The 25001-nt window shown below is 40.7% G+C and overlaps 1 protein-coding gene across 3 annotated transcripts in view; it reads right to left on the reverse strand.

The window, feature by feature from the left end:
* The window catches only part of LOC144013980 (metabotropic glutamate receptor 7-like), a 159791-nt gene that overhangs the window by 63682 nt on the left and 71108 nt on the right, over positions 1-25001 (reverse strand). For all 3 annotated transcript variants that reach the window (XM_077513428.1, XM_077513430.1, XM_077513429.1), the window contains exons 2-5: positions 21112-21328; positions 7614-7749; positions 4490-4644; positions 636-773 (exon numbers count right to left, since the gene is read on the reverse strand). In XM_077513428.1, coding sequence (XP_077369554.1) covers positions 636-773; positions 4490-4644; positions 7614-7749; positions 21112-21328 — 646 coding nt within the window. The remainder of the gene's footprint in view (positions 1-635; positions 774-4489; positions 4645-7613; positions 7750-21111; positions 21329-25001) is intronic.

Raw genomic sequence — 25001 nt, forward strand, 5'->3', positions numbered from 1 at the left:
AAAGTAATTTTCTACTTGCTGTCGATTGATGATGACATCACCTGTGCTGAGGAATAAGTAACGACCAAACATGGCTGAGTTTACTGACCAAACCCAGAAAACAGGTGAGCCATGATTGGCCGTTACCTACTTCCTCAACATAGGTGATGTCATCATCAGTCGACAGCAACTCAAAAAATTACTTTTTAGTTTTTAAACTTTTTAAAATGTATTGATTGTACATGAAAACTAATGAAGTTACCACATTCATTCTGGACAAAATATAAACTTTTCACTGCTGACAATTGTTCAATGAGTCAAGTCCCCTTTAAGCTCCTGCTGTAGTGCTTGCTTATGTGTTAATTTAGGCATCTTAAGGAAGTCTTAACCATGAGTTTGCCCCGTGGTGGTTGGCTGACTAATTGTTGCAGAAGTTTTTGATTAAATATGCAGTAAAATCTGTATTTTAAAATTATATATCGCTGATCATATTACCGTAATTTAATTGCGGCTGCCAATTTCACTATTAACACTCAATTAATTGTGCAGCCCTACTGCAAAGTCATGTCAAACTCACAAAAAAAAAAAGAAAAAAAAAAGAAAAAGAAATTCAGACAATCGTTGTTATTGTGTGTCATGGAAAGCAAAGCAAGTACCTGTGCATTTGCGAGTGGTGTCTTCTTTCTTGGATGCACTGAGAAGCCTGCAGTCAAAGTTCTCCTCCCAGAATTCAGCAAACCAAACGTTCCGACGATTGTTCTCCAGGGTGAGCGCAGTAAAGTATTCATCAAACCCTGGGAAGTGAGCAAAAGAAGAGCAAGCCTCAGTTCCGGCCCAATTATGGTCCAATTCAAACCTGCAGGAAATGAAGTGTAGCAGCAGTGCCCTTGTAGCCGCCAGGTGCTGGAAGCTCACAAGCGAACGCCACCTCATCAAACTTTGACCATGGCAGTCGATTTATCTTTTTAAGCAGTTTTGCCTTCTTGGAAATTGCGCTAATTATAAAAAAAATAAAAATACAGGCTACATAATGAATTAGCGCAGGAAGCATAAATGGTGCCACAGTTGTTGTTTTTTTGCCTGCAGCGGGAAAGTTCTGATGGTACTGAGCTGGTTTCTTCACTTCATTGAACCCGCTGGTGGTGGTTTGAAAGCAGCCACTGCATATTAAAGTTAGGGCCATTGTAAAGTGTCTTTGTACGGAGCATTTGTATATGAGGAACACGGCTTCAAGCAAAACGGAAGAAAGTCTTCATGCAGGTTTATACTTTTTTTTTTTTTTTCCACACCTAACATGCCTCAAAATCCTAAAACGACTTGCTCTTTTTTCATCATTTGTATCAAAAACCACATTCCTGTATTTAATTTCACATCCGTTGGCCTCATTATTGTGTCATACATCCTCTGAGTCGTGGGTGGCAACGACTAACGCAAGTCGGATGATTCACATCAATTTCTTTTCAGAAGACCACTGACTAATAATACCATGCGGATTGATCATAACCTTGCAGAATCACACGGTGCACATTTGTCCTGGCCAGGTCTCACCTAATTAAGGATGCTGAAATCCAATCATTAGCAGCTCTTATAGGATGTAATTTATAATGCCACTTGCTAAGAATGTTCAATTTCCGTGTCAATCTTCTGTCAGAGAAAATAAAATAACATTCATTACAGGTACAGGTACAGGTAGGTTGAGTGGCACCTGTGGAGAGATTACTATTTCTCGGAGAAATCATCACCACAGAATCTCGCCATACAGCTAATATTCCGCAATGAGGACGTTTGTGTGACGAAGTGAAGATGTAAGAAGTTAACCGTAAAATAACGAGTAATGACTGTGTTTAACTTGTAGTGATAATTTTATCAGCCATTTTTAAATTTAGTTTCAGTCTTAGTCCAGTTTCAATCACACTTGTTTGTTTTTTTATCATCGTTAGTCAACCTCATCCTGTTTTTATTTAGTCCATTTTTAGTCGACGATAAATCTAGCATTTCAATCTTTATTTTAGTCCAAGATCATTTGTCTAGTTTTAGTAAAAACAAAACCCCCCCAAAAAACAATCAATGTTTTAATCTAGTTTTAGTCAGGGCAATCATTTTACCCCTGTTACAGTATATATATATTTTTTTACAGTTACAGTAACAACAAGTGGCTACGATGGCTCCATGCTAGCTCCGAGCGAGTGAGTTAGCCAGCATTAGTTAGCGGTGGGATTAACAGTATAGTTGGAACGTTATAGCCATTGGATTAACGTTACATTATAACTATAATTTACTTGTTTATTGTTTGTTTGTTTTTTACCTTTTACCGTGAATCTACCTCCCGCCCGTCTGTCCCATGTGTTTGCGCATGTTGCACTCGCGAGCTGCAGATTTGAAAGGGGGTGTGTCACTGTGTGCCACATGACAGTGTCACAGTAGCAGAGACATGATTTTACAAAATCATATCATTTTCTTCTTGTTTCTGTTCATGAACTAAAATGTCCACACATTTTAGTCCAGATTTTATTTAGTGAAGTACATTTTCGTCTCGTCTTCATTAGTCGACAAAAATGGATACTGATTTAGTCCCAGTTTTTGTTCATTAATGAGGGTTTTAGTCTGGTCTAGTCTAGGTTTCGTCTGGTGAAAACTGTGTGTTGTTTAGTTTTTGTTAACACAATTAACATTACTGTGTTACATATTAAAGCAACTATGACCAGTGCAATTTTTTCCAAAAAGGTATTTGCTGTAAATAAAAGTCAGCAAGTAAACGTAACTCATTACTACCCACCTCATAACAAAAATCATTTGATTCATCAGACATATTTAGAAGACAACATTTAAACTACATTGTCCAGTGAAAGTGGTGGGAGACCAAATTTGTCAAACCAACTAAATAAATGACCAGCAAAAAAAAAGTTACTCTGATGAGTTTGCGTATCTCATAACACCCCAGAGAAGCAACAGTGAGCAACGTGACCTTGGTCTCCCTCCTCCAAGCTAAATATATACAGTATATGCATCAAGGACATGGTTGCAAGGGCACGGTCCCTAAGGACCGTAGAACATCATTGGAAGAAATTGCCGAGTGAAGCAGAACGCGATGAGACCTGTTTGGCAATCAGGTTGTCGAGGAGCTAAAATCAACATATTGTATTTTATCACAAAGGCTGTCTTAAAATGCATGAAACGTCTTCGCAATCAATTCTAGCTGTGTAGAGTAATCACATGCTAATGTTTGAGTTTGTGGCGCACGGAAGAGATGATGATCCCAATGTGTGATGTGAAGTCGGGCCTTTAAAGCTGCACTACATGTGCAATCATGTCTTGTGAGCAAACAGAGCTTCTCATATAAAGCCGACAACACCAGTAAACTTTATGCCACCTTTCAATGCCTTTCGCTGTTTTTACAAGCAGCATGCGATAAAAAGTACAGTAGCTCTCGAAGCACCCAATGTGGTACGTGTACAGTATCAAACATACTCATGTGGTCATTAGCAACTGGTGAATAGTTTTAGGGCTGCAGCTATCAAATATTTTGGTATTTGGATATCCTACTGAAATCTATCTATTCCAATAAAAATAAAACATATATTTATGCTTTCTCAAAAATGTATTACAGTGATCTTGTATTTTTTCCCAGATCCTTATCCTGTATTTATAGAATTTAACAAAATTCTGTTAATTCTTAATGAATAATCAATAAGTGTCGGCTCACTATTTGGCAAGTGTTATCAGACTGAAGTTTAAATGAGCCTAAAGACATATCGCATCATTAGTGCCTAATAAACTTGCAAAAGGGCAAAACAGCGGAGCTAATTTTAGCCTCAGTATTTGGCAAGCAGTACATCACTACTTCTCACACTTTTAATAGGTCTTGATATAGTGTACACAAACTAATTATGGTCAATTTATAAATCCTTCATAAAGGTACTTTGACTGCTAAGTGGTACCTAGAACAGCTATAATTACACCCACGATAATAACCCTGTTGTTAAATTAATAATGTAGCCGAACTTTGTCGGTCGAAAATTAGCAATACTAATTTCTGATACAGCTCATTCATTGAATCTTATTCGTCTGAATGTGGTATTTTGCTACTAAAACTATAGCTTACCATAAATTAGAAGCCGTTAGCATATATCAATTTCATAAAGTTCAAAAGTTTAACAACAAAAAAATGGTGCATCACATTAGAGATATTTGTGGTGAGAAAAGGCTCCAGTGTTTATTTGTCAAAGGATGAGAAGCAGACATAATGTAAGGACTTAAATTCTTACGATACTGCAAACCTCATCTCAGATGAATAATGCTAATTGGAGTATCTACAAGCTCGTCTGTCTAAACTCAATGTGATGATTTCAAATCTCTTGTAATCCTTCAACATGGCGCAAATCTTCATTCTTCATAATCTGTAATTAAATAGATAAAAAAAAAAATGGAGGCAGCTGAAGGGCCGGCCCCGTCGAGGGTGCGCAGTTGAAACATGGCGCCAATAACGACGCGTACGCAGGCGTGTGCATACCTTTAATGGAGGAGCGCTTGGGCAGGATGGTGATCGCGCCCACTGCTACGTCCTCCAGGTGGTGGATGGGACTGCTTTTGGCACCCCAGCTGTCAGATCCAATCCACAGGAAATGGCCCACGTGATTGGCCCTCTTTGTGGCATTGAGGACTCCCCTGCAACAAGGACATTTTGCTTAGAGAGTGTAATTCGACTGTCACCCATCCATCTATTTGTTTGTTCTACTGCTTCTTCTCATGTGGATCGCGGGTGTGCTGGAGCCCAACCCAGCGAGAGGCGGTGCACACCCTGCACCAAAGTCATATACAGGGGACAAAAAAAATATTTAGTCAGCTATTGATTGTGCTACTTCTCCCAATTCTAATTATGGCAGAAGTCTGTAACTTTCATCGTAGGTACGCTTCAACTTTGAGAGACATAATGTGGAAAAAAAAAAAAATCCTGGAACTCACATTGTAGGATTCGAAGAAGAATGTATGTATTGATTGTAATGTAAATTAAATGTAAATTAATTAAGAATGTAGATTAATTTAAGAATGTAAATTATGGTAGAAAGTAAGTATTCAGTGACGCTCCACGTAAACTCATCACGTGGGGTCAAAATGATCAAGAGAACGGTTCGCAAAAATCCTACAAAGTAAATTCTGTAGAGTAAATTTAACTATTGAGAGTGGGACCAAATAGACTCAGTTTTCGAGTGATATTTACACTTGGAAGAGAGTAAAATAAAGAACTGAAAAAAATAAAAGTTACTCAAGGGTTGAGGATCGAACTCACGAACTCCAGCTCCTGCTGTGTGTTAGCACATCACCCGTGTCATAAACAAATAGTAGGAGGGGCATAGCTCAGGTACTAGTGTTGCAGTCTCCCAAGCTGAAGGTCGTGAGTTCGATCCTCACCCCTTGAGTAACTTTTATTTTTTTAAATTCTTTATTTTACTCTCTTCCAAGTGTAAATATCACTCTAAAACTGAGTCTATTTGGTTCCACGCTAAAGAGAGTCTCTACAGAATTTACTGTGCAGAAGTACGCAGGGGGAACTGGTGAAAGACCTGCAGAGAGCTGGGACCAAAATGACAAAGATTATCAGTAATAGTGCACCGGCAGGGAATCAAATCCTGCAGTGCCAGACGTGTCCCCCCTGCTTGAGCCAGTTCATGTCCAGGCCATCCCAGAGAACAATTGGATAATCCAGAAGAGGACTTCAATATTATGTGGTCAGATGAGACCAAAAATAGAACTTTTGGATACAAACTCGAACGACTGATCTGTGTTAAGAAAATAATGAATGGGGCCATGTATGGTGAGATTTTGAGCCAAAACCTCCTTCCATCAGTGAGAGCATTGAAGATGAAACATGGCTGGGTCTTTTCAGCAAGACAGTGATCCCAATTGCACTGCCCGGGCAGTGGAGTGGCTGCCTAAGAAGCATTTCACAGCCAGTCACCAGACCTCGACCCCATAGAAAATCAGTCCGTGTTGCTGGGTGACAGCCTCCCCCCCCCCCCCCCCCCAAAAAAAAAAAAAAAAAAAACTGCCAAAATACCTGCTAAAGTGTGTACAAATCTGCTGAAGACCTACAGTAAACCTTTGAACTCTGTCATTGCCAACAAAGGTTTGATTAAATGGTAAATGAACTATTATTTATATATATATTGTTATTTATTTATTTTTTTCAAGTAAACAAAGCTGGCTCAGTGGATTAGTGGTAGAGTGTCCACCCTGTGACTGGAAGATTGTAGGTTCAATCCCTGCCTTGGTCATACTGAAAGACTTTAAAAATGGAACCTGTTTGCCTCCCTGCTTGACACTCAGTGTTACAGGTTGGAATTGGAGGGTGAGATCACCAAATGTTCCCTGAGTACCTGCTACTGCTCACTGACAATCAGCGGTTCATTATAAAATGTGGGATGTTAAATTGAATATGTTAATTCAGGTAAAATTAAATTTACTAATTTGGTTCAGTACCTAAAATGTTAAGAAAATATTTTGGATCAAGGCAAAAAAACTAAGGTTGGTAAAAGTGAAGAATTATTGTTTACATCAACATGAAATAATCAGGTCATACAAAGTCACTCAATGTAGTTTCTGTGATGTCAAGTAATTTAGATGTGGTATTTGGATATCTTTTTTTTTTTTTTTAAGTTTATGCAGGGGGAAAATTTTTACAGTGCAGTTGAGGAGCAATCACAGAACCTTCAGGTTGGGAGACAGCCAACCTAACCACTGACCCATACCACTCCTGCTCGGTGTCAATATATCGCAGGTCTCCATTTTGAGTCTCATTTGAGAAACATCAGCAATATGTTAGCTAACAGTGAGTCTAGCATAGCTCAAGTGGTAGAGTGGCCGTCTTCCATGCTGAAGGTTGCGGGATCTTTCCTCAACCCCTTAAGTGTTTTATTGTTGTTGTTTTTTAGTATTTTACTCTCTTCCAAGTGTAAAACTTTACTGTTTAGAGTGGGACCGAATATAATCTTTTTTTAGAGTAAAATTTACTCTACGAAATTTACTGTGCAGGTAAATGATCAATCTGATCATCAATTACTTTCAAAACAGTTGACAGATACACAGCTTGTTACACCAACTGTGGTTAGTTGAATGATTTTGTGCATAACTCTATATATACAAATAACTATCCTCAGACATGTTGCCATCTAATGACTATTTTCGTGCTTCAGTGTACCGAATATGAATCTTTTGTGGAATGGGATAAGTACCTGCAGAACCCCCCCGAGTCCGGATTGAAACGCGAAGCACTCCGTGTGTTCAGCCGCTCTTTGACATCTTTGTCACTTTATCACGCATTCCTGTGTTGTTCACTTAAAATAAAACAAGTACTGCAGTAAATATTTGATTGTGTGCTTTCCTTGTGCTGACATTTCCCTACGGGGAAGTGTAATTGACACAATACGTGTTGCTCTCTTGTGATCCGTATTCCCTGTGTATGCTTCCTTGTGTTTGCCAAGGCATGTTTGCGTAACAGGCGTGCTGCATGCATGGCAAATCTTTGCCTGTGGCTTGTCTTCGGGAAGCTGCCACTCAGAGATTAAGGAGTGGAACGCGGCAAGTCATCAGCACGCCCGAGCGGCGCCGAGGACGCCGCCGTGTACGCCGCCGCTCACCGTATGTCTTCTTCATTGGCGAAGATGACGACTGCCCTGGAGTGCTGAGTTTCCAGCAGTTGTTGGATGGCTTTGTCATAATCCTCCATCTTGGGGTTGTGTGGGATTTTCAAAGACTGGGCCACGCAGATTCCACCTAGTAAATGGAGAGAGTTTAAAAAACCATAAAGCTTCTGGTAGAATCGCTAGTATTCTGTCACATATATAGAGAGTATGAACACGCACAAAAGGCCTTGGGGCTACAAGAGCTTCTTACGTGGAAATCCTACTCAGATACAAGGGAAGGAAAGCATAAAACAATACTGTAGAAGTCATGTATTGAAGACGTGATCATGATTTATGATGTTAAAACTCACACACGCCCTGCGATTGGCTGGCAACCAGTCCAGGGTGTCCCCCGCCTACTGCCCAGAGCCAGCTGAGATGGGCGCCAGCAACCCCCGCGACCCTTGTGAGGAATAAGCGGTCAAGAAAATGGATGGATGGATGGATGGATGGAAAACTCACACACACTCAGCAGTCACAACACTAGGTACACCATCCATCCATCCATCCATCCATCCATCCATCCATCCATCCATCCATTTTCTTGACCGCTTATTCCTCACAAGGGTCTCGGGGGGTGCTGGAGCCCATCTCAGCCGGTTTGGGGCAGTAGGGGGGGTACACCCTGAACTGGTTGCCATCATAAAATAACCTGCTTTTTTTTAAATGTCCTTGTAACCAAACATTTTTGTGTGTGAACAGAAGAAATCTGATGTGACTTTTAAATCAGTTTAAATTGTCAGGCCACCTCCACTCCGAATTCTGAAAATCTGAAATCTGACGTTTTTGTCATCTGGTACAAGAACTGCTGCGCAAATTCTTCCGTTTGGAATCCAAATCATTTTCATTATGAGTTTCATTGACAAACACACTGTGAGGACAGTATTTATTTGACAACGTTGCTTTGTTCAGTGTCACACAACTGCACTTCATCATACTGGAAGCCGTTTGTAATGCTTGTAAAAATTAGGCACACACCTTACAGTATGATGTAGTGCAGGCCAATAACACTGCAAACTACAACTACAATATTGTAGTAAACATATTGCTAAAGTAATCATGATTGATAAAGCATAATCGTTCATGCTGCTCTTGTCTTGTTTGTGCAGGTTCACCTAATAAATTATCTTGTGAGTGATTTTTCTCTTTGTCTTTTCTTCTTCTTTTTTTTTTAATCACAGTTTGGCAGTGACCGACAAAGCAGAGCGACATGCAGTAAATCACACACTCGACCTGACTCCATGCCAGGATCTTTTTGCAGGAGTGAGCGGGATAAACAATATCCGTGACAACAAATCCAATAATCCTCACCAACAGGGACATAAAGTTACAGATTTGATGTTATGGATTTGTCATTGCCTTTTTATGGAAAGACATTATCTGATCTTGTCCTCTCATCGGATCGCATTCGTACATGCGGCAATCACAAAGAGAATACTAATACTGACCATAAATCATTTTTCGACAGGTCAGCTTCGCTAATGAGTTTACAGGCGATGAAGGGTATCGGCCACGTACGTACAGTATGTGCCTTGCTAACGTGCGGCCAAGCACACATTGTCACAAACGACCATTTGTTATGGACTAAAAGAACAATAAGGCGTTTATTTAAGGACTTGAAAACAAATATTACAATCACCTGTGGGATTGCAGCACCCTCCTCTTGGTCAGCAGCTTGCCTTCTGAATGAACATTACCAAAACCAATTAAAATTTCTCCCACTCAAGCAACTTAATAGCCTAGGCAACATCTCCGTTTGCGTTTCTCTGAGTAGACAGATAAATGGAAGTAAACTCCTAATTGCCAGTCTCCTCTGGCTCATTACGTCGATACAAACAGTTTTTGGCTGGCAGACCATGCATCTCCAGTCCGGGTGGCTTTTTTTTTCTTTTCTTCTTTTTTTGTGCAGCGCAATAACAAGATGACACTTTCTGAACTCTTTCCCAACTGCCTGTTTCTAAGAATCTACAGGCATGTTTTTTTTTCCCCCTTAAAGAACAGATTCTGCAAGTGCCTGGAGACCTGTGGGATGACTGCTGTTATCCCCCTAAGTGGACTAAACCTAAACATCGGGAGCCCGCCAATGGGTTTGGCTCTTGCTTAAGGGCTCGCAGCATCCTGTTAAATGGAAACAAGCTTGGTGTCATTTGCGCAGTGAAGTCAGCGTTGTAGGTCTCCGAGGGATGACGCAAAAGCTCGGCTCCCGCACAGAGATTACAGCCGGAAAGCTCATATTCTGACACCAAACGGCACTCGACATCTGATCCTGGCCCATTTGGTGCACCTTTCTTGCAAAGGCCAATATCTATGCAGGTTGTTATCGCACTTCACTTCACAGGCAAAAAAAAAACAAACCCTCATATTATACCGAGAACTCAGGTCTCATGAAAAAGCATTAAGTCCATAATGACAAAAACCCGACTAGCCCGCAGTGCAGAGTTATGGTGCTATAACAGCCGTGAACCAAAATATATTACGGCTCGCATTGGTCAATAATGCAGAATGAGAGCGACCGCGGCAAGGGCTGATGAAGTTTAGAAGCAGATCTCGTCTTTCCAGCGGAAGGTTGTGGACCAGCTGTTGTGAGAAGGCGTCTAAATTATTGAATGGCTGCGGAACACCTCATCCGTCTGTCCGTCACTCAAGTAGTCGGAAAGGCAGACCTGATGAAAATTCAAGTGCCGTATCTGTACTTACAGAGTATTTGGGTGTGTGTCGGACCGCATGGAGAAAGGGGAAAGCAAGTCCTCGGCCTCGACAGACGACTGCAAAGGAGAGCTGTCGGTCGAAGCGGAGCAGGTTGATGTAAGAAATGTTAACCTTGCCAGCCTCACGCCGTCCTGCGTGTTTTCCTCGCCGTGATACTATTTTCAGTCGGCCAGTAATGGGAAATATCAGGTGTAGCCACAATAAAGCAATTAACTCAATATTTTAACAGGGATTCAAAATGTCGGACACATTCCAACCCATTTTCAACTCCCTTAAATTGGGATACCATTTACTTAAGCTAATGCTAAATGCTATCTTGGTTGACAGTTCAACAGTGCTAAACAAAGCAACGCACTCATCATTATCCAACCTTTTCTGCTTGCTTCCGACAACTATTGAAATCTGGCTCCGACATTTACCTCACGCCGGTCATGAATTGTAACAATGGAAATATGCTGCTAAAAAGCTTAGTGTACCTTGAGAAGTTATTATTATTAGTATTATTATTATGATTATTATAACAACAAAAAACAGATATCACACCCATCATTCTTCTTAATGTATGCCAGCTTTTATAGAAAGAATGCTTACATTGTTTAGATATTTGCAATAATTAACAGTTAATGCATTGATGGACTTTTCTGTCTGAGTTCGAAATGTCCGACGGTATTTGAATGCAACTGCAGTTTGGCTAATGGTTCTCCGAATGCTGTCATTTGTTTACGCTACCGTTAGTGGCTACAGTTGCTAACGCCGCAGAAATGTCGTATCATACGACAGACTAATTAACTTTCTTAGCGTCCTTAATCTTGTGATTGGCTGGCAACCAGTTCAGGGTGTGCCCTACCTCCTGCCCACAACCAGCTGGATGGATGGATGGATGGATGGATGGATGGATGGATGGATGGATAGCGTCCTTAATTGGCAATTAAATATAATTTCGAGGTGGCGTTGTGTCGATGTTGGAAGTCACATACGATGATGTCATCAGCTGTCATGCGCTACCGCGGTAAGACGGTAAAGACAAAATCTCTACCTTCGGCAAAATGTATACTTTATATTGAATATACCGTTTATATCGCCCAGCCCTACGTAGGACCCAAGGCTCATAATGGGACTATCCCAATCAAAACGAGATATCTGGTCATCCTCGCCTATACAGTAAGAAAATAAAATGCTAACATTTCATTTAAGAAAGACCACCGGGTGCAGTAAATTTCCACATCTGAGTCGCAGCAGACAAAAATTGTATGATTGATTTCAGGGTAATTGTGGCCAAGTGGTTAAAATTGTTGCCTGTCACTGTCATTGTTTGGTTCAAGTCCGTCACCAGTACAAACTGCTGTGCTGTCCTTGAGCGAGCGTTCCCTGTGTGTTTGCTGTGTCGCTACTGTAATTGGTCAAATGCAAAGGCCAAGTTTCATGCGCAATATTTGTGTGTGTGTACATGACAAATAAAGAGGATTATTCTATTCGACCAAACGTGAAGTGGCTATCACTATTGGCGACAACCGGAGTGAAATAAATACTATAAGAACGCATGGATAAAAGGAGCTCTTTTATTGAGATTTCACGCTAGGGACTTAAGAAGCAATAATCACCATTGCGCAACAGAGCTGCCTTTTCCTATGTTTGAAACAAAGCACCTCTTCATCTCACCTTCATGCGATTAAGTTTTCCACAAAGGTTTAGGAAAGGTGGTTGAAGGTTTAGGAGATGTGACTTTCCAAAGATGCCAAAAGTTTTTCTTTGGCTGTACTTGTGCATTTTTGCAACACAAAAAGGAGCAACTTCAACAAAAAAAAAAGTGAACATGAGAAAAAGAACATTTACACCAACAGTTAAGAAAATGTTAAAAGCAGTAAGACTACGGCGTGACCATATACTGTAATCCGTCACTTTACATTTTGCTTTGGCTAACTTTTTAAAGTGAGCTGCGTGAGTCGCTTTTGCCACTCATCTTCATGTTGCGCCTTAGCCAGTTAGTTGTTTAATTTACCAGAGGTAAACTCAAAATAGGCCGAAGCTGGTGTTAATGCTGTTAGCCACAAACCCGTAAACAGTCCCTCTCATGCTGGGTTAGCACTGCTAGCTTATTCCATCTTAAGCCTAGTTCACACGGCAGGAGAATTGGCCCGATTTTAGCCCCGAATTTCCCCTCCCGACAATCGTAAGGACGCGCCGAGACGCAAGTGATAATCCTAACAGATAAAAGCACCAATATCGGGAGGTGCCGTGTGTGTTGTCACCAAACATCCAACATGTTTTTTTTTGGTTTGTTTTTTGCCCGACTTCGCCCCGTGTGCAGTGTCCCCCGAGGACGAACCATGCGCGCAGCCGGTTGACGGTGACATGCAGCTAATTAGAAAGCGAGCCAGCGAGGAAGCCGGTGGTGAATCCAAAATCAAAGCAGTCATGACGCAGCAGAAAGTCCGTGCTCACGCTATTACTCTTTTTATTGTACATATATATATATATATATATATATATATATATATATATATATATATATATATATATATATATATATATATATATATATATATATATATATATATATATATATTAATTAATTACTTGCATTTTTTTTATACACGCACACACATTCTCCACAAATAAACGTGGTCTCCGGGTGGGACGCCAACCCGCGCCGCCAGCACCGAGCCGAGGGCAAGCGATGTCTGGCCAGTGCTCATTTACGCTTCTTTAAACAACACCTTTTCTTTTTATGCCGCTTTTTCGGCTGAAAACCAGGATCCACTCATGTTGACGACTCGGAAGCCACATTTAATCTCGAGAGGTTTTGCGAGACTTCCCGTCACATTCTTGAATGAACTCGGCTCGTGTGTGGTGTGTGATTGTGCGGTGTGGCTGCACACCACACACAATAGGTTCAAAACTGTAACTCCCGTGATTTTCTTATCTTCACGTGTGATGTCTGTCAAAGTTGGAAATCGGCCGACAATTTTAAAATCTTGTCGTGTGAACCAGGCCTTAGTGGGGATAGATTTAACGTTTCCCACGGTAACAACGTGAGTTCAGGTTGATATCATTTCCACCTAGATCGACAGCTTGTTGGATTACGACTCACGACATCTGGCAGGGAATGTCGGGTCACACTCTGGGAGAGGTCGTAGTGTTAGCATGAAGTGCTAACAGATTGTCCCGACTTTAAGTAAGTAAGTAAGTAACACAAAACGCTTCACAGGGTTAAAACCGCATACACGAGTACAGTTACCAGTACAAATTGTAAGTCTGTGTTTAGAAAGAAGTCATGTTTAAGTGAGGTTGAAACATTTGAATAAACAAAGTAAAAAAGATGAGAAAAGCTCAACGGAGAAATGGAGCTGCTGAAAGAAGCTGCTGCTCTTGCATCATTGACCACAGATTTATACTTGTATGACCACTGATAATATTCATATATGGGCAACAGTTTGATGTTGCAACGGGTTATTTCAGAGCTCTTGTCTTCGGGTTTCAAGATTAGGCTACTTGGTGTACCAAGAGAGGATCCAAAGTCAAGTAAACAAGCACTTATCCCTTAAAGAGTCTCAAAGGCCATCAATAGCAGAAAACCAGTTTAGGCAAGCGGTTCTCCCCAGGACCTGTCCCAGTTAGTGAATGTTGAACCCTACACAGCAATGTAGTTTGTGTTTCATGTTTTCTGTACACGGAAGTGCACGGTGCCACATTTTTTTTTTTGAAGTCTTTGATGAGCTACACTCTAATGATGTCACAAGCCAGGCTCTGGTTAACCGCTCTGAAACCGTACCACGGAGAGCTGAACTGAACTGGGCTCTTTGGTGGAAAGGATATTTTTAGCTGCACCTTAATCTTGTACCTGTGATCGTCAAACAGCCTGACATCAGCACTCCGCAGATTGGGCTTCCCAAACCTCTGCTCCCCATTACATGAATATAGACGCCAGTTTAATGATCATGGTGGCTAAACTTTTGGAAGTTCTCGGTTTATCTGTCCGTGCGGTAGCGCATTGCTGTCTCAATTATTCATCCTCCGTGCCCTCGGATGTGAAAATGATTCAACTTTTACCATTTTGCCTCTGAAATACAAATCTCTTAAAATTGAAGGCTCTCAATGGATTTGACCTCCCACTTGCCTATTCAACTCCGTGCAAAGCCAAACCTCTGTGGGTGCTGCAATTATATTTATCACCTTGAAAGTGGGGGGAAAAAAAGGCCCGCTTTTTCCTTGCCGTCTCTCATCCTGAATAAATGGGAGCATATCAAATGAGCTGACATGCAGATGGCATCCATGTTCATCCCATCCCGCTATTTCCAGCATGCTGCTCCTCTGCCAGTGTGAGACTTGGCTCCACCACGGGGTCATGCAAGAAATATTGTGCTCCATTTTCAACTATTTTCAGATACATCTGGCTTGCTCCCCAGATCACTGCTAATGCTAACTAACATCCAGCCCCCTTCTCCTCCAGCAAATAGGCAACTTGCAACAATCAATTCCACCGCGATGCTCTGTGGGTGGTTTTCTTAACATGTAGCTTAGGCAGACAGTAAAAAAAAAAAAAAGAATAAAGTCGCACGCACACAAACAAGATCTATCTCTGCGAGATTCACCTGCAGCCAGGATGAAAGTCTGCAATGAAACAGTGCCTGAACCAGGCGCACAATAGAAGAAAAAAAAAAGAGAATCGGATAAAAACAGAGCAGATCAATACACACTGACCATCACTCTCAACTTGGCTGGGGGAAATGGGCAGCCATATTGCATTAGTTCGCAAGATGGTTCTCTCTTGAAGTGGTGAAGCGAGAATGCTGCTAATGTCTTTGACATTTACGAACAGGGCGGCCACAGAAAACCGTCTCAAGGTCTCATACCTCAACGTGCACAGACGCGACAATAATATCACGGCTCTCCATAAACTCTTGTGTCTTGTGCGCTTACGCCGCAAAATACATCAAGTCACTTTCTATAAGCGGCCACAATCATACAGTAATAAAATCTTATAATATTATCTTGATTGACAAGAGCAAAGATTTGTGCTTGTCAAGTATTAAGTAACGCTACATAGCTGAAGAGGAAACATAGAAACGTCTTCTTCCACCTAAAGCATACAAATAATAACAAAAACATTGAAGAAAAGCTAATATGCTTAATTGTTTAAGATTATTTGTATATTTTGTGTATCAGAACCATGACTGTGCCACTCATTTGTTGCTTTTGTGACACATCAAAAGCTAGACTGGCTTTCTGGCTTTTGATGGCACCATAATTTATTTACAGACATGCAACTACGAAACGTGCTGTACGAAGTGTTGACTAACCGCATAGCTCGATTTATTTATTTATTTATTTTTTTTACATGGTGTCTGTCACTCAATGAATTGTCATTTTTACTCACACTTTCTACCTACCTATTGAGACACATGCTCTGTTTAGACTGCACATAGACATACTTTGTTCGAGGTGCCTAAACTTGTTCGACTTCCAACGTGCTGGCATTTTACGCTCACCAATGTGACAAGCTAAGCTGACCTCTGAGTCTTTATCCTCTACTCAAAAGTCAAGTCATTTTATTTATATAGCGATTTCAAACAGCCGTAGTTCTCACAAAGCGCTTTACAGAAACAACATAAAAGCTGTGCTGATCTCAAACACAAAATGGTGCGATGTTGTCATCTCCAGGGGTCTGTTTGCCATTACAGTATTTTTTTTTTTTTTAAACCTCAATTTCACAGACAACCTTCCATGCCTACCTGTTGAGAAACTTACTTGATGAATCTACAACAGTTGATGAATATAAAGGTCCACTGCAGTTAATTAATTTATGAGTTTTACAAACTCAGATGTGACCTGCATAGATCATTTGCACTCACTATACTGGAAATGTTTTTTGTTTGTTTGTTTGTTTGTTTATTTGTTTGTTTTTTTACAAGGAACTTTGGCTTTGTTATTCAAGGTCACTACATGTTCTTTATTAAAATTAAAATACATATTTTCCTCAGCTTGTTGCAACATTTCATAGCAGAGCGGCCGACATATTTTTCAACATATTTTTTATTGCTCGTTTTGAAAAGCAGTGTTGACAGTACATGGAAAGGAGAATACATGTCATATTCAAAGGTCAGAAACATCCAAAAGCATACAACAGCATGTACAAATTTCCAATTGGACAATGACAATAAAGTAATCCGTCAACTATCGCAGATGCAATATTCAAGACCATCCCACAATACTGCCAATGAAATCTACAAAGTAGCGAGCAAGCATTTATGCTATTAGTTACTGCACTAAAAAATGTTGTCCCCCACCCCAACCCACTCGATGTCTAGTTTTGAGCTGATTGGGTTACTTATATCGATCATTGGGTTAATTATTTTGACCGAACAAATTGTTTGAAAATGTGTTGGGGCGGGCTAAACAGCTCAGGCTTGTTATGGTTTGCAATTTGTTCAAGCTAGCAGTGTAAGGCTAAATTCAATTAGCAAATAATGTGTACTTTACAATAGCAATAAGCAGTCAGTGAACTGCAAGGGACAATGGCATTGATATTTTAAGTGTTGGTGTATCGCTACTGTAATTTAAGAGTCAACAATATGATGCATCACAATTTTAGTTACAGCTGCTACTTGGAAAATACAGTGTCAGTGGTAAATATTAACACTTACTTCGATGTTTACTTCTATTTTGACTGATTTCACTGCACTTTGGTGCAAAAGTGTGTGAATGAATCCTGAGAAATGCTCTTGCATAATTAATGTGTTTATAAAAGATGCCTGGGGTACTCTAAAGGGTTTCTTTAAAGCAAATAATTCCCATTTGTATTTGAATGCAAAATATGTTAAAATGACTGCTGCTTAGCAGCAAAAGGATGAGTCAACAAGCGCACTATTATTCAGTTTTCTCTCTACATAGCTGTTTAAGTCACAATAATAATCGTTTGTTTACAGCTCTGTGCAATGTATTTAAACACATCCATAAAGAAACGTCTGTGAGAAGGCAAGCTGGGAGACGTCGTGTGGTGTTTATCGGGATCTAGGAGAAGGAAAACTTTCAAAATAAGTCTTAGATCAGGAGATTTTCTCCAGATAGACTCGTTCTCTCTCTCTCTCTCTCTCGGCTTCCTCTCGCTCTATGTCCGTCGACGTACATTACACGGCCGCAAACAGCTTCTTCAAGTTTTAATGAGTGATCACACTCGATGTGAATGCACACAACTAAAATATTTATGCATGCTGGACTTCTGATCAGTGCCTGCAGGGTTTTATTACTCCTTTTTTTTTTTTTTTTCATGTTTGAGGTTTGTGCACATTCGTGTGCTGTAGAAGACGATGATCTCTCCCTGTAGGATTATCAAGTGGGTTGGGATACGAAGAGGTGGAGGTGGGGTGCAACACACTGCAAGCTCTTTTTGCTGTGCCTGTAAAGTAGCTCTTTGATTTGATGAACAATTGTAGATTATTCAAAAAAACCGATCCATAAATGTTCGGCCCCACTTATCCTCACGAGGGTTGCGGGTGAGCTGGAACCAATCCCAGCAGACTTTGGGCGAGAGGCGCGGTACACCTTGGAGTGGTCAACAGCCAATCGCAGGGCGCATACAAATAAACAGCCACTTGCACTTACAAGTGCCTGTGAAATTTAGTCTAATCAACGTAACATGCATGTCTCATAATTCCTCATTCATTCATCCAATCAAGGCGGCATCAAGGGGCCAATACCCTGAATGAGTTACTGTGCAAAAAAACAACAACACACTCTTCAGGCCATCCATCCATCCATCTTCTTGACCGCTTATTCCTCACAAGGGTCGCGGGGGGTGCTGGCGCCTATCTCAGCTGGCTCTGGGGAGTAGGCGGGGTACACCCTTGACTGGTTGCCAGCCAATCGCAGGGCACACAGAGACGAACAACCATCCACACTTACAAACACACCTAGGGGCAATTCAGAGCACCCAATTAACCTGCCATGCATGTCTTTGGAATGTGGGAGGAGACCGGAGTACCCGGAGAAGACCCACGCAGGCACGTGGAGAACATGCAAACTCCACCCAGGAAGGCCGGAGCCTGGACTCGAACCGGAGTCCTCAGATCTGGGAGGCGGACGTACTAACCAGTCATCCAGCGTGCCGCCCATTTTCGTGCCAAACAGTATATATTTTTTAACTAATACTAATTTTCACACCACTAACAAGAAAAATGGTGTTGATAAGTTGCATCTAAGTACCCTTTTCACGCTGCACTTTGTCAAACCCATTCGGTGTTTATGTGCTGCGAGGGCGCAAGAATAATGCATTTAATGTAATGTGTCATGTTGTCATGTGCCCTGGAATTGAAACATTTGAGAGCGCCGTCAAATTGATGTCAGAAGGCACATCTAATAGGAGAGCTGGCTGGCTGGCTGGGTGATTTCAGAGCGCTCACAGCTATAGACCAACCAGCAGAAAAAGTCACTCTGTTACTTCCTGGCTGGCTACTACACCAGCACTTCCAAATCAGGGCAAGCTTGCACTGTTGTCCTTGCGCGCTGCCCCACAGCGAGTACCAAGAAAACCAAGTGCAGCGTGAAAAGGCTTTTAAATAAGCTGAATGCTTTTCAAACTTGGCCTGACATTTGACACCTCCGCGGCAATAAGTGAGAATTATTTCTACACTCTGACTTGTGTAGAATTAAAACTAAAGGTCGAGCTGGTTCAGCTGGCATTTGAGAGTCGTCACCCAAACAATTTTAAGGAGATAAGATGCAAACATTTGGTTCAATATGAAGTAAACTACCTTCGCCTTCAGGAGACTATTCAACGGCAATGTTGCATTGTTATTGACGAGCGGTCAACTAAACTGGCTATACTGTCAAAGTGCGACTTCAGTCTTATCTCATCCATCTATCCGTTCCATTTTTACACTACACTATATAGTGCTGATCCTGTGCAGGGTCACAGGGACTGACCACCAGTCAATCAATCACAGCAGTGAAGCACACAGTTGACAGATAACCGTTTGCACCACCACCTTAACTCTATATCTTCCTTCCATCAAATTACACACGCACGCGCACGCACACACACGTCACATCTGGACCTGTACTATGATTGTCAAAAAAAATAAATAAATAAAAATAAAAAAGTTGTGGTGCCTTGAGATATGAGTTTAATTCATTCTGTGGCCATGCTCATAATTCAAATCACTCGTATCTCAAATAATGTTTCTCATCGAAATATATGAAAAATCCATTCATCTGCTCCAGCCTACCCCCCAAAAAATAACAAATTATGTAAGTAAAATTTAAAAGACTGAAACAGATTTTGTCACACTTGGCATGAATTGAATGGTCATTGTGCTGCTCCCAACCTTGGCCACCTGGGGGCAGTTTAGGACAGACTGCCGTTTTTGTACATGGACAGATGTACAGTACAGACTCAGCTCCTCTCAGCTCTTTGCAGAGGATAGAGAATATATGACTGTGAGTATTGTAATACTGAATGTCTAAATGCATTAAAGCATTTATGTTCCAATATCATTTGCTTAAAGGGTGATACATGTTTCGAATTATGTGTTAACGTTCACATTTGCATTAAGCTAAAGTAGACTAAAGGCTTAGCTATATTATTGCTGTTGAGATTTTTGGCTGAACTGAATAATAATCATCGTCATCATCATCATGGTTCATTATTAGCCAATGTTCTGCTTATTGTGATGTGAGTTGAGTTCACTGCCACCATAAAACGCTCGTACCTCAAGTTTGTGCTTGCAAGTAAAAGTAAAAAGTCGTACGAATGATGGCTCGTATCGAAAAGAAAAAGAAAAAAACTCATCAGTCGGGTCACTCGTATCTCAATGCACCACTGTACTAACAAATTCGGATTATGAACGGAATGTTTGGAGCTGCTGATTGGCACAAAATCAAAATTGTACATTTGGTATTACTCTGAATTATGTCAATTTCATAGTATTGCCCTTGATAAAATATTGTGACAATATTTTATGATCACACTGTCATACCCCTCCCCCCCTAGTTCCTATGTTTTTGTGTCCTGAAGTGTGTGTTAGTTTCCATATTATTAGGGGGAAATGTACAATCAATCCGCGCTTGGGCTGAATTGATTTGAAATGTGTCTTCAACAAATGAGATCCTCGCCAAAAGGAGAGGGCTCCTTCTCGAAAAAGAGGAAAAATCTAAAGGCCTGCTATTTCATACAAGCAACTAAAGTGGTTTGTGCTGGCTGAGCACCAAGATCACTGACTATCATTACCATTCTCTGAGCTGAGCACGCTCAGAAGCTGGGACACACAAAAAAAAAAGAAGAAAAGAAAAGAGAGAGAGGATGAGTTGAGCAAAACAGAACAGAACAGAAAAGCAAGGGGACACTGTAACATAAAAATTTGTTCTTCTCTCTCGTCCAAAGAAATGACTTCAGACATTTTCACACAATTCCTCATGTGTTTTGCAGCTAAAAGGCTACAGTGGTTACATTAAAACAAATAAAAAAATAAAAAAGCAATGCTGATTATTGTGATGTGATATTTTCTCTACAAGTCTCTTCTGTGTCTACATCTGCAGTAACACTTTGCAACTCACCGGGGAGCTGAGGCACACGTTGCCAAACATCAATAATTCATCTTCCCAAAACAAGGAACGTTAAGATGAAGTGGAAATGCAAAAGAGCATGAGTGGAAAAGGCACAAGCATGTTTTAAATCACACAAATGCGTTTAAGGAAGGAAAAAAAACAGCAAAATGAGTGTTTGTACGACTCTTGAGTGAAAACGAACCTGCTTCTTTGGAGAGTTGCGTGAAGGCCTCCACTCCTTTCTCGCCATAACTGCCCTCTGAGGCGATGGTGGAGACGTAACTCCAGCCCAGTGATCGGATGATGTCCACCATGGCCTGGGCCTGGAAGGAGTCCGGAGGAACCACCCTGGAGAAGAAGTCGTAGCGCCTGTCATCACTCAACTCCGGAGCCGTGGATGCATAGCTGATCTGCGGGATCTGGAAGAGCAGAAGACGAGAACGTTGACATGGGTCATCACAAGTTGGAGCTTGACATGATAATAAACGTGGACTTATGCATTGAACTGTTTCCTGGAAGGCATTTCTTTGAGTCTTTCCTGGTTGCCTGGCAACTGCACCCAAGGTGGTAAAGGTGGGTGGAGCTATATTAGGCAACATTCTCAAGAAAACAATGGTGGTGTTATTCATCACAGCTGTTCTCTATTATAATGCAAGGGCTTGAACGACTTCAGAACTTTTGTTGTTGACGCCCGACTGATGTCGTCAATTTTTTTCACTCGCCAACTCTCACCTCCAAACACAAACTGGCTCACTCTTTCTCCTGTCATTCTATTCTTGAACCCACAGCCACATTGGATAACATCTCTCACACTTGACAGTCTGGCATCACTCACACTTGGTTCACCTCGATCGCACACAATACATTCAGCTTAAGCCTCACAAATCAAATTCTCTGCCTGTCACAGCTGGGATGCCACAGGGGTCTATCATGGGGCCCATCCTCTTCATTATCTACATTCTTCAGCTTGGCTACATCTTAAACATAACATTAACTTTCACTTTTATTTTTACTGACTGATTTTTATTTGTCTATGTGTTTACATGTTTTGTACAGTAAACCTTAGTGTCCTGAAAGGCGCTTCAAATACAATTTATTATTATTATTATTATTATTATTATTATTGTTGTTGTTGTTGTAAAACTCTTAATAGCAATTCACATTAAACAACTGGAGGGTTCCCACTGGCTCCGGAACATAACAGTATACCATTTTAAAAATTACAAGGTGAGGGAACGCTTTGCAATTATGCATTCTGGCAAACCAGCAGTTGTGTTATGTGAATCGTTGCAAGACTTTTATTGGATCCGACTATCTGTGAGGCTAACAAAGAGTCGAGGATTCGTGATTGGGTGAGTGAGTCAGGAGAGGGGCTGGGGAAGGAGGAAGAGGATTGCGAGCGTCTTGCCTGTGGTACAAAGGCTGGGCCAAGTGCTTAAGATCGTCACCTGCCACCATGGGGGCCCCGCTTCAAGACCATCCCTAGACAGACGGCTGAGATGACTTTGAGGCAAGACGCCGATACCCCAAACTGCTCTTTACGCAGCCCCACTACTCCAGTTGGGGACACTAACAGTGTGTGTTTGCTGTGATGGATCAAATGTAGAGGTCACATTTTGTGTACATGACAACAAAAGGAGGGTTGAATTTTCTTTCATTTCTAATGCTGCTTAGATTTTATTTTATTTTTTTTTATGGCATCAAATGTTCATTTTTAAGCTATTGATCAACCTCCGCTTTGTTTGATCGTCCTCCAAACAGGAGGTCTTTCATGAATTAGAGCAGGTCTTAGTCTGCTAGCTGAATGTTAGTGCTAAATTGCCACAGCAGAAAATGTATACAGTGATACAGTGATACAGTGAGTCAAAAATGTTTAATTCCTTCTAATTGTATTGATAATCATTTTTATATTTTTAGATTATTGATTAATGGCAATTCCAATCATTTCAATGGCTATCATTAATTGTTTTTACATGCTGATTTTAGATGTTTTGAGATATGAGTGTGATCATGGAATTAATTAAACTCATATCTCAAGGCGCCACTGTGGAGTTATCAACACCTGTACATATGGAAATCACACACCTCTTTCAATCTTTGTGGGAATGCTGAAAGCACCCCACATATGTTATTCTGATTTTTATTCTCCTCCCTTATTTGCTGAGAAACGACTCCCACATAATACTTCCGATTTACACCGTTCAAATTTCAACTTGCTTCAAAAGTTCACGCCTTCAGGGGTATATATCATCTGATTCTTACAGTACTAACGCAATTTAATGTTAAATATCAACTTTTTACCACAAGAGTCCCACTTTCCATGCCTACTTCCATACATACAACTGTCATCATTACCAGCTCTCTGATATTGCTCAGTGGCGCACTTGTTTAAGTGCATTGTCCAGTAACCAGGAGGTTCCGAGTTCGAATCCCACATCTGACTGTACATTGCAAATATATCCATGGCAATTATGCTTAGTGATATAACTGTATACCAACTGACTATCATATCAGGATAATGCATTACAATTTCACTGAAATGATTAAATGCACGTTGGCTTTCATCAGATGACTATTTTTAAAAATAAATACGCCATTTGCCATTTGAACAAGGCAAGTTAGCTCAGTCATTGGAGGAACTGCTTCCCCCATGGAGAACCTGGGTTCAAACCCCGCTTGGACCACATTTTAGTACATTCAATGGTTTGATACCAAATGGAAATGGATTATAATTTCTCTGAAATGATTAAATGCCACCTTAGACAGATTGCAGTTCAAGTTTTCTTCTTATTCATTTATCTTTCAACTTCAACTAAAAGGTCATTTTCACTTAATTGATCCTTCAATTTACTTCACAAGCATTCAGCTTAGATTCAGCTTTCAGCATTCCCATGCAATTTCTCCATAAATTGCACTTAGTCTAGTTTACAATCAAACTGCCAATCCGTCTTTCTTAACATTTAGTGTAAAAAACACTGCCCAGTTAATGATCACTCACAAATACTGATCAATTCTGTCAAATTGGAATTGAAGTGAGAAATAAACGTCAATTTAGTAGCACTGACATTTTCAGCGTGCCACCATCGGAGACAGCGAGAATATTGGGTGTGATCTGCAAAAGTATTCCCTCGCCAAGGGTTGCAATACTTCACTTTGACATCTCATCTTTGAATGTAAAAAGAACGTCCCCTTGGCGATCAATGAGGTATAATAAATAAATACGAGTTTAAATGACGAACAGGCAGAAGGCAGTTGATCATCGTGTTCGACAACTTAAGCAAGGCGCGTGTATATCATTTGAACATCAATTAATCGCATGTTTTGCTGCTCCCAGTGGCACAGCCGGAGGACGGCTTGACAAACTGGCCTGCCAATCAAATGATCAATTCGGTACTTAGCTACATCAATCATATGAGCTTGTCGAGAATATTCCTGATGTAAGTAAGGACAGCAAATGTGGCTGTTGTCAAATGCTTGTCAGGAAGTGAAGCTGCACAGTCTCACGAGCACTCCTTGAAAGCAACGTCTCTGGAAATTGGTCTTCAACACCACACCGAGGAAAAGTCAAAGGACTCATGTAATGGCTTTGCTGATTTTCTGAGATGTATTTCCCTGCATTATTATGCATTGAAAGGCACTCTTTCTAACGTGCCCACAAAGGGCTTCATGTGTATCTTACAGCAGGAGAATGATGGAGAATGATATAACTTTTCACAAGAATTCATCAGAATGTTTTCTTCCATGGACAGAAGCCAATTATAAGACCTAGCAGCAGGATATAAAGACAGAATTTTTGCTTGTTGGTTCAGTCGGATCTCACTTCAGGTATTAAAGATCCCTGTCAAGTGAAAATGAATATGTCTTAGAAATTTGACATGCCACATAAAAGAGTTTTGTTAAGAACCCGACCAAATTTGAATGCTAAATAAAATATGCAGGTTCATAAAAAGGAGCTTCAAAATCCTGATGAATCACGCTATTGATTTGCATTCACATGTCTGCTGAATGCGCTGAAATGACACCTCGCTCAACTGTTAATCAAATGCAAGTACTATAATCTGAAAAATGGATGCTACTTCATCTAGAATAGAA

The sequence above is a fragment of the Festucalex cinctus genome, chromosome 2 (assembly GCF_051991245.1).
Source record: "Festucalex cinctus isolate MCC-2025b chromosome 2, RoL_Fcin_1.0, whole genome shotgun sequence".
In the NCBI taxonomy this organism is placed as follows: domain Eukaryota; kingdom Metazoa; phylum Chordata; class Actinopteri; order Syngnathiformes; family Syngnathidae; genus Festucalex; species Festucalex cinctus.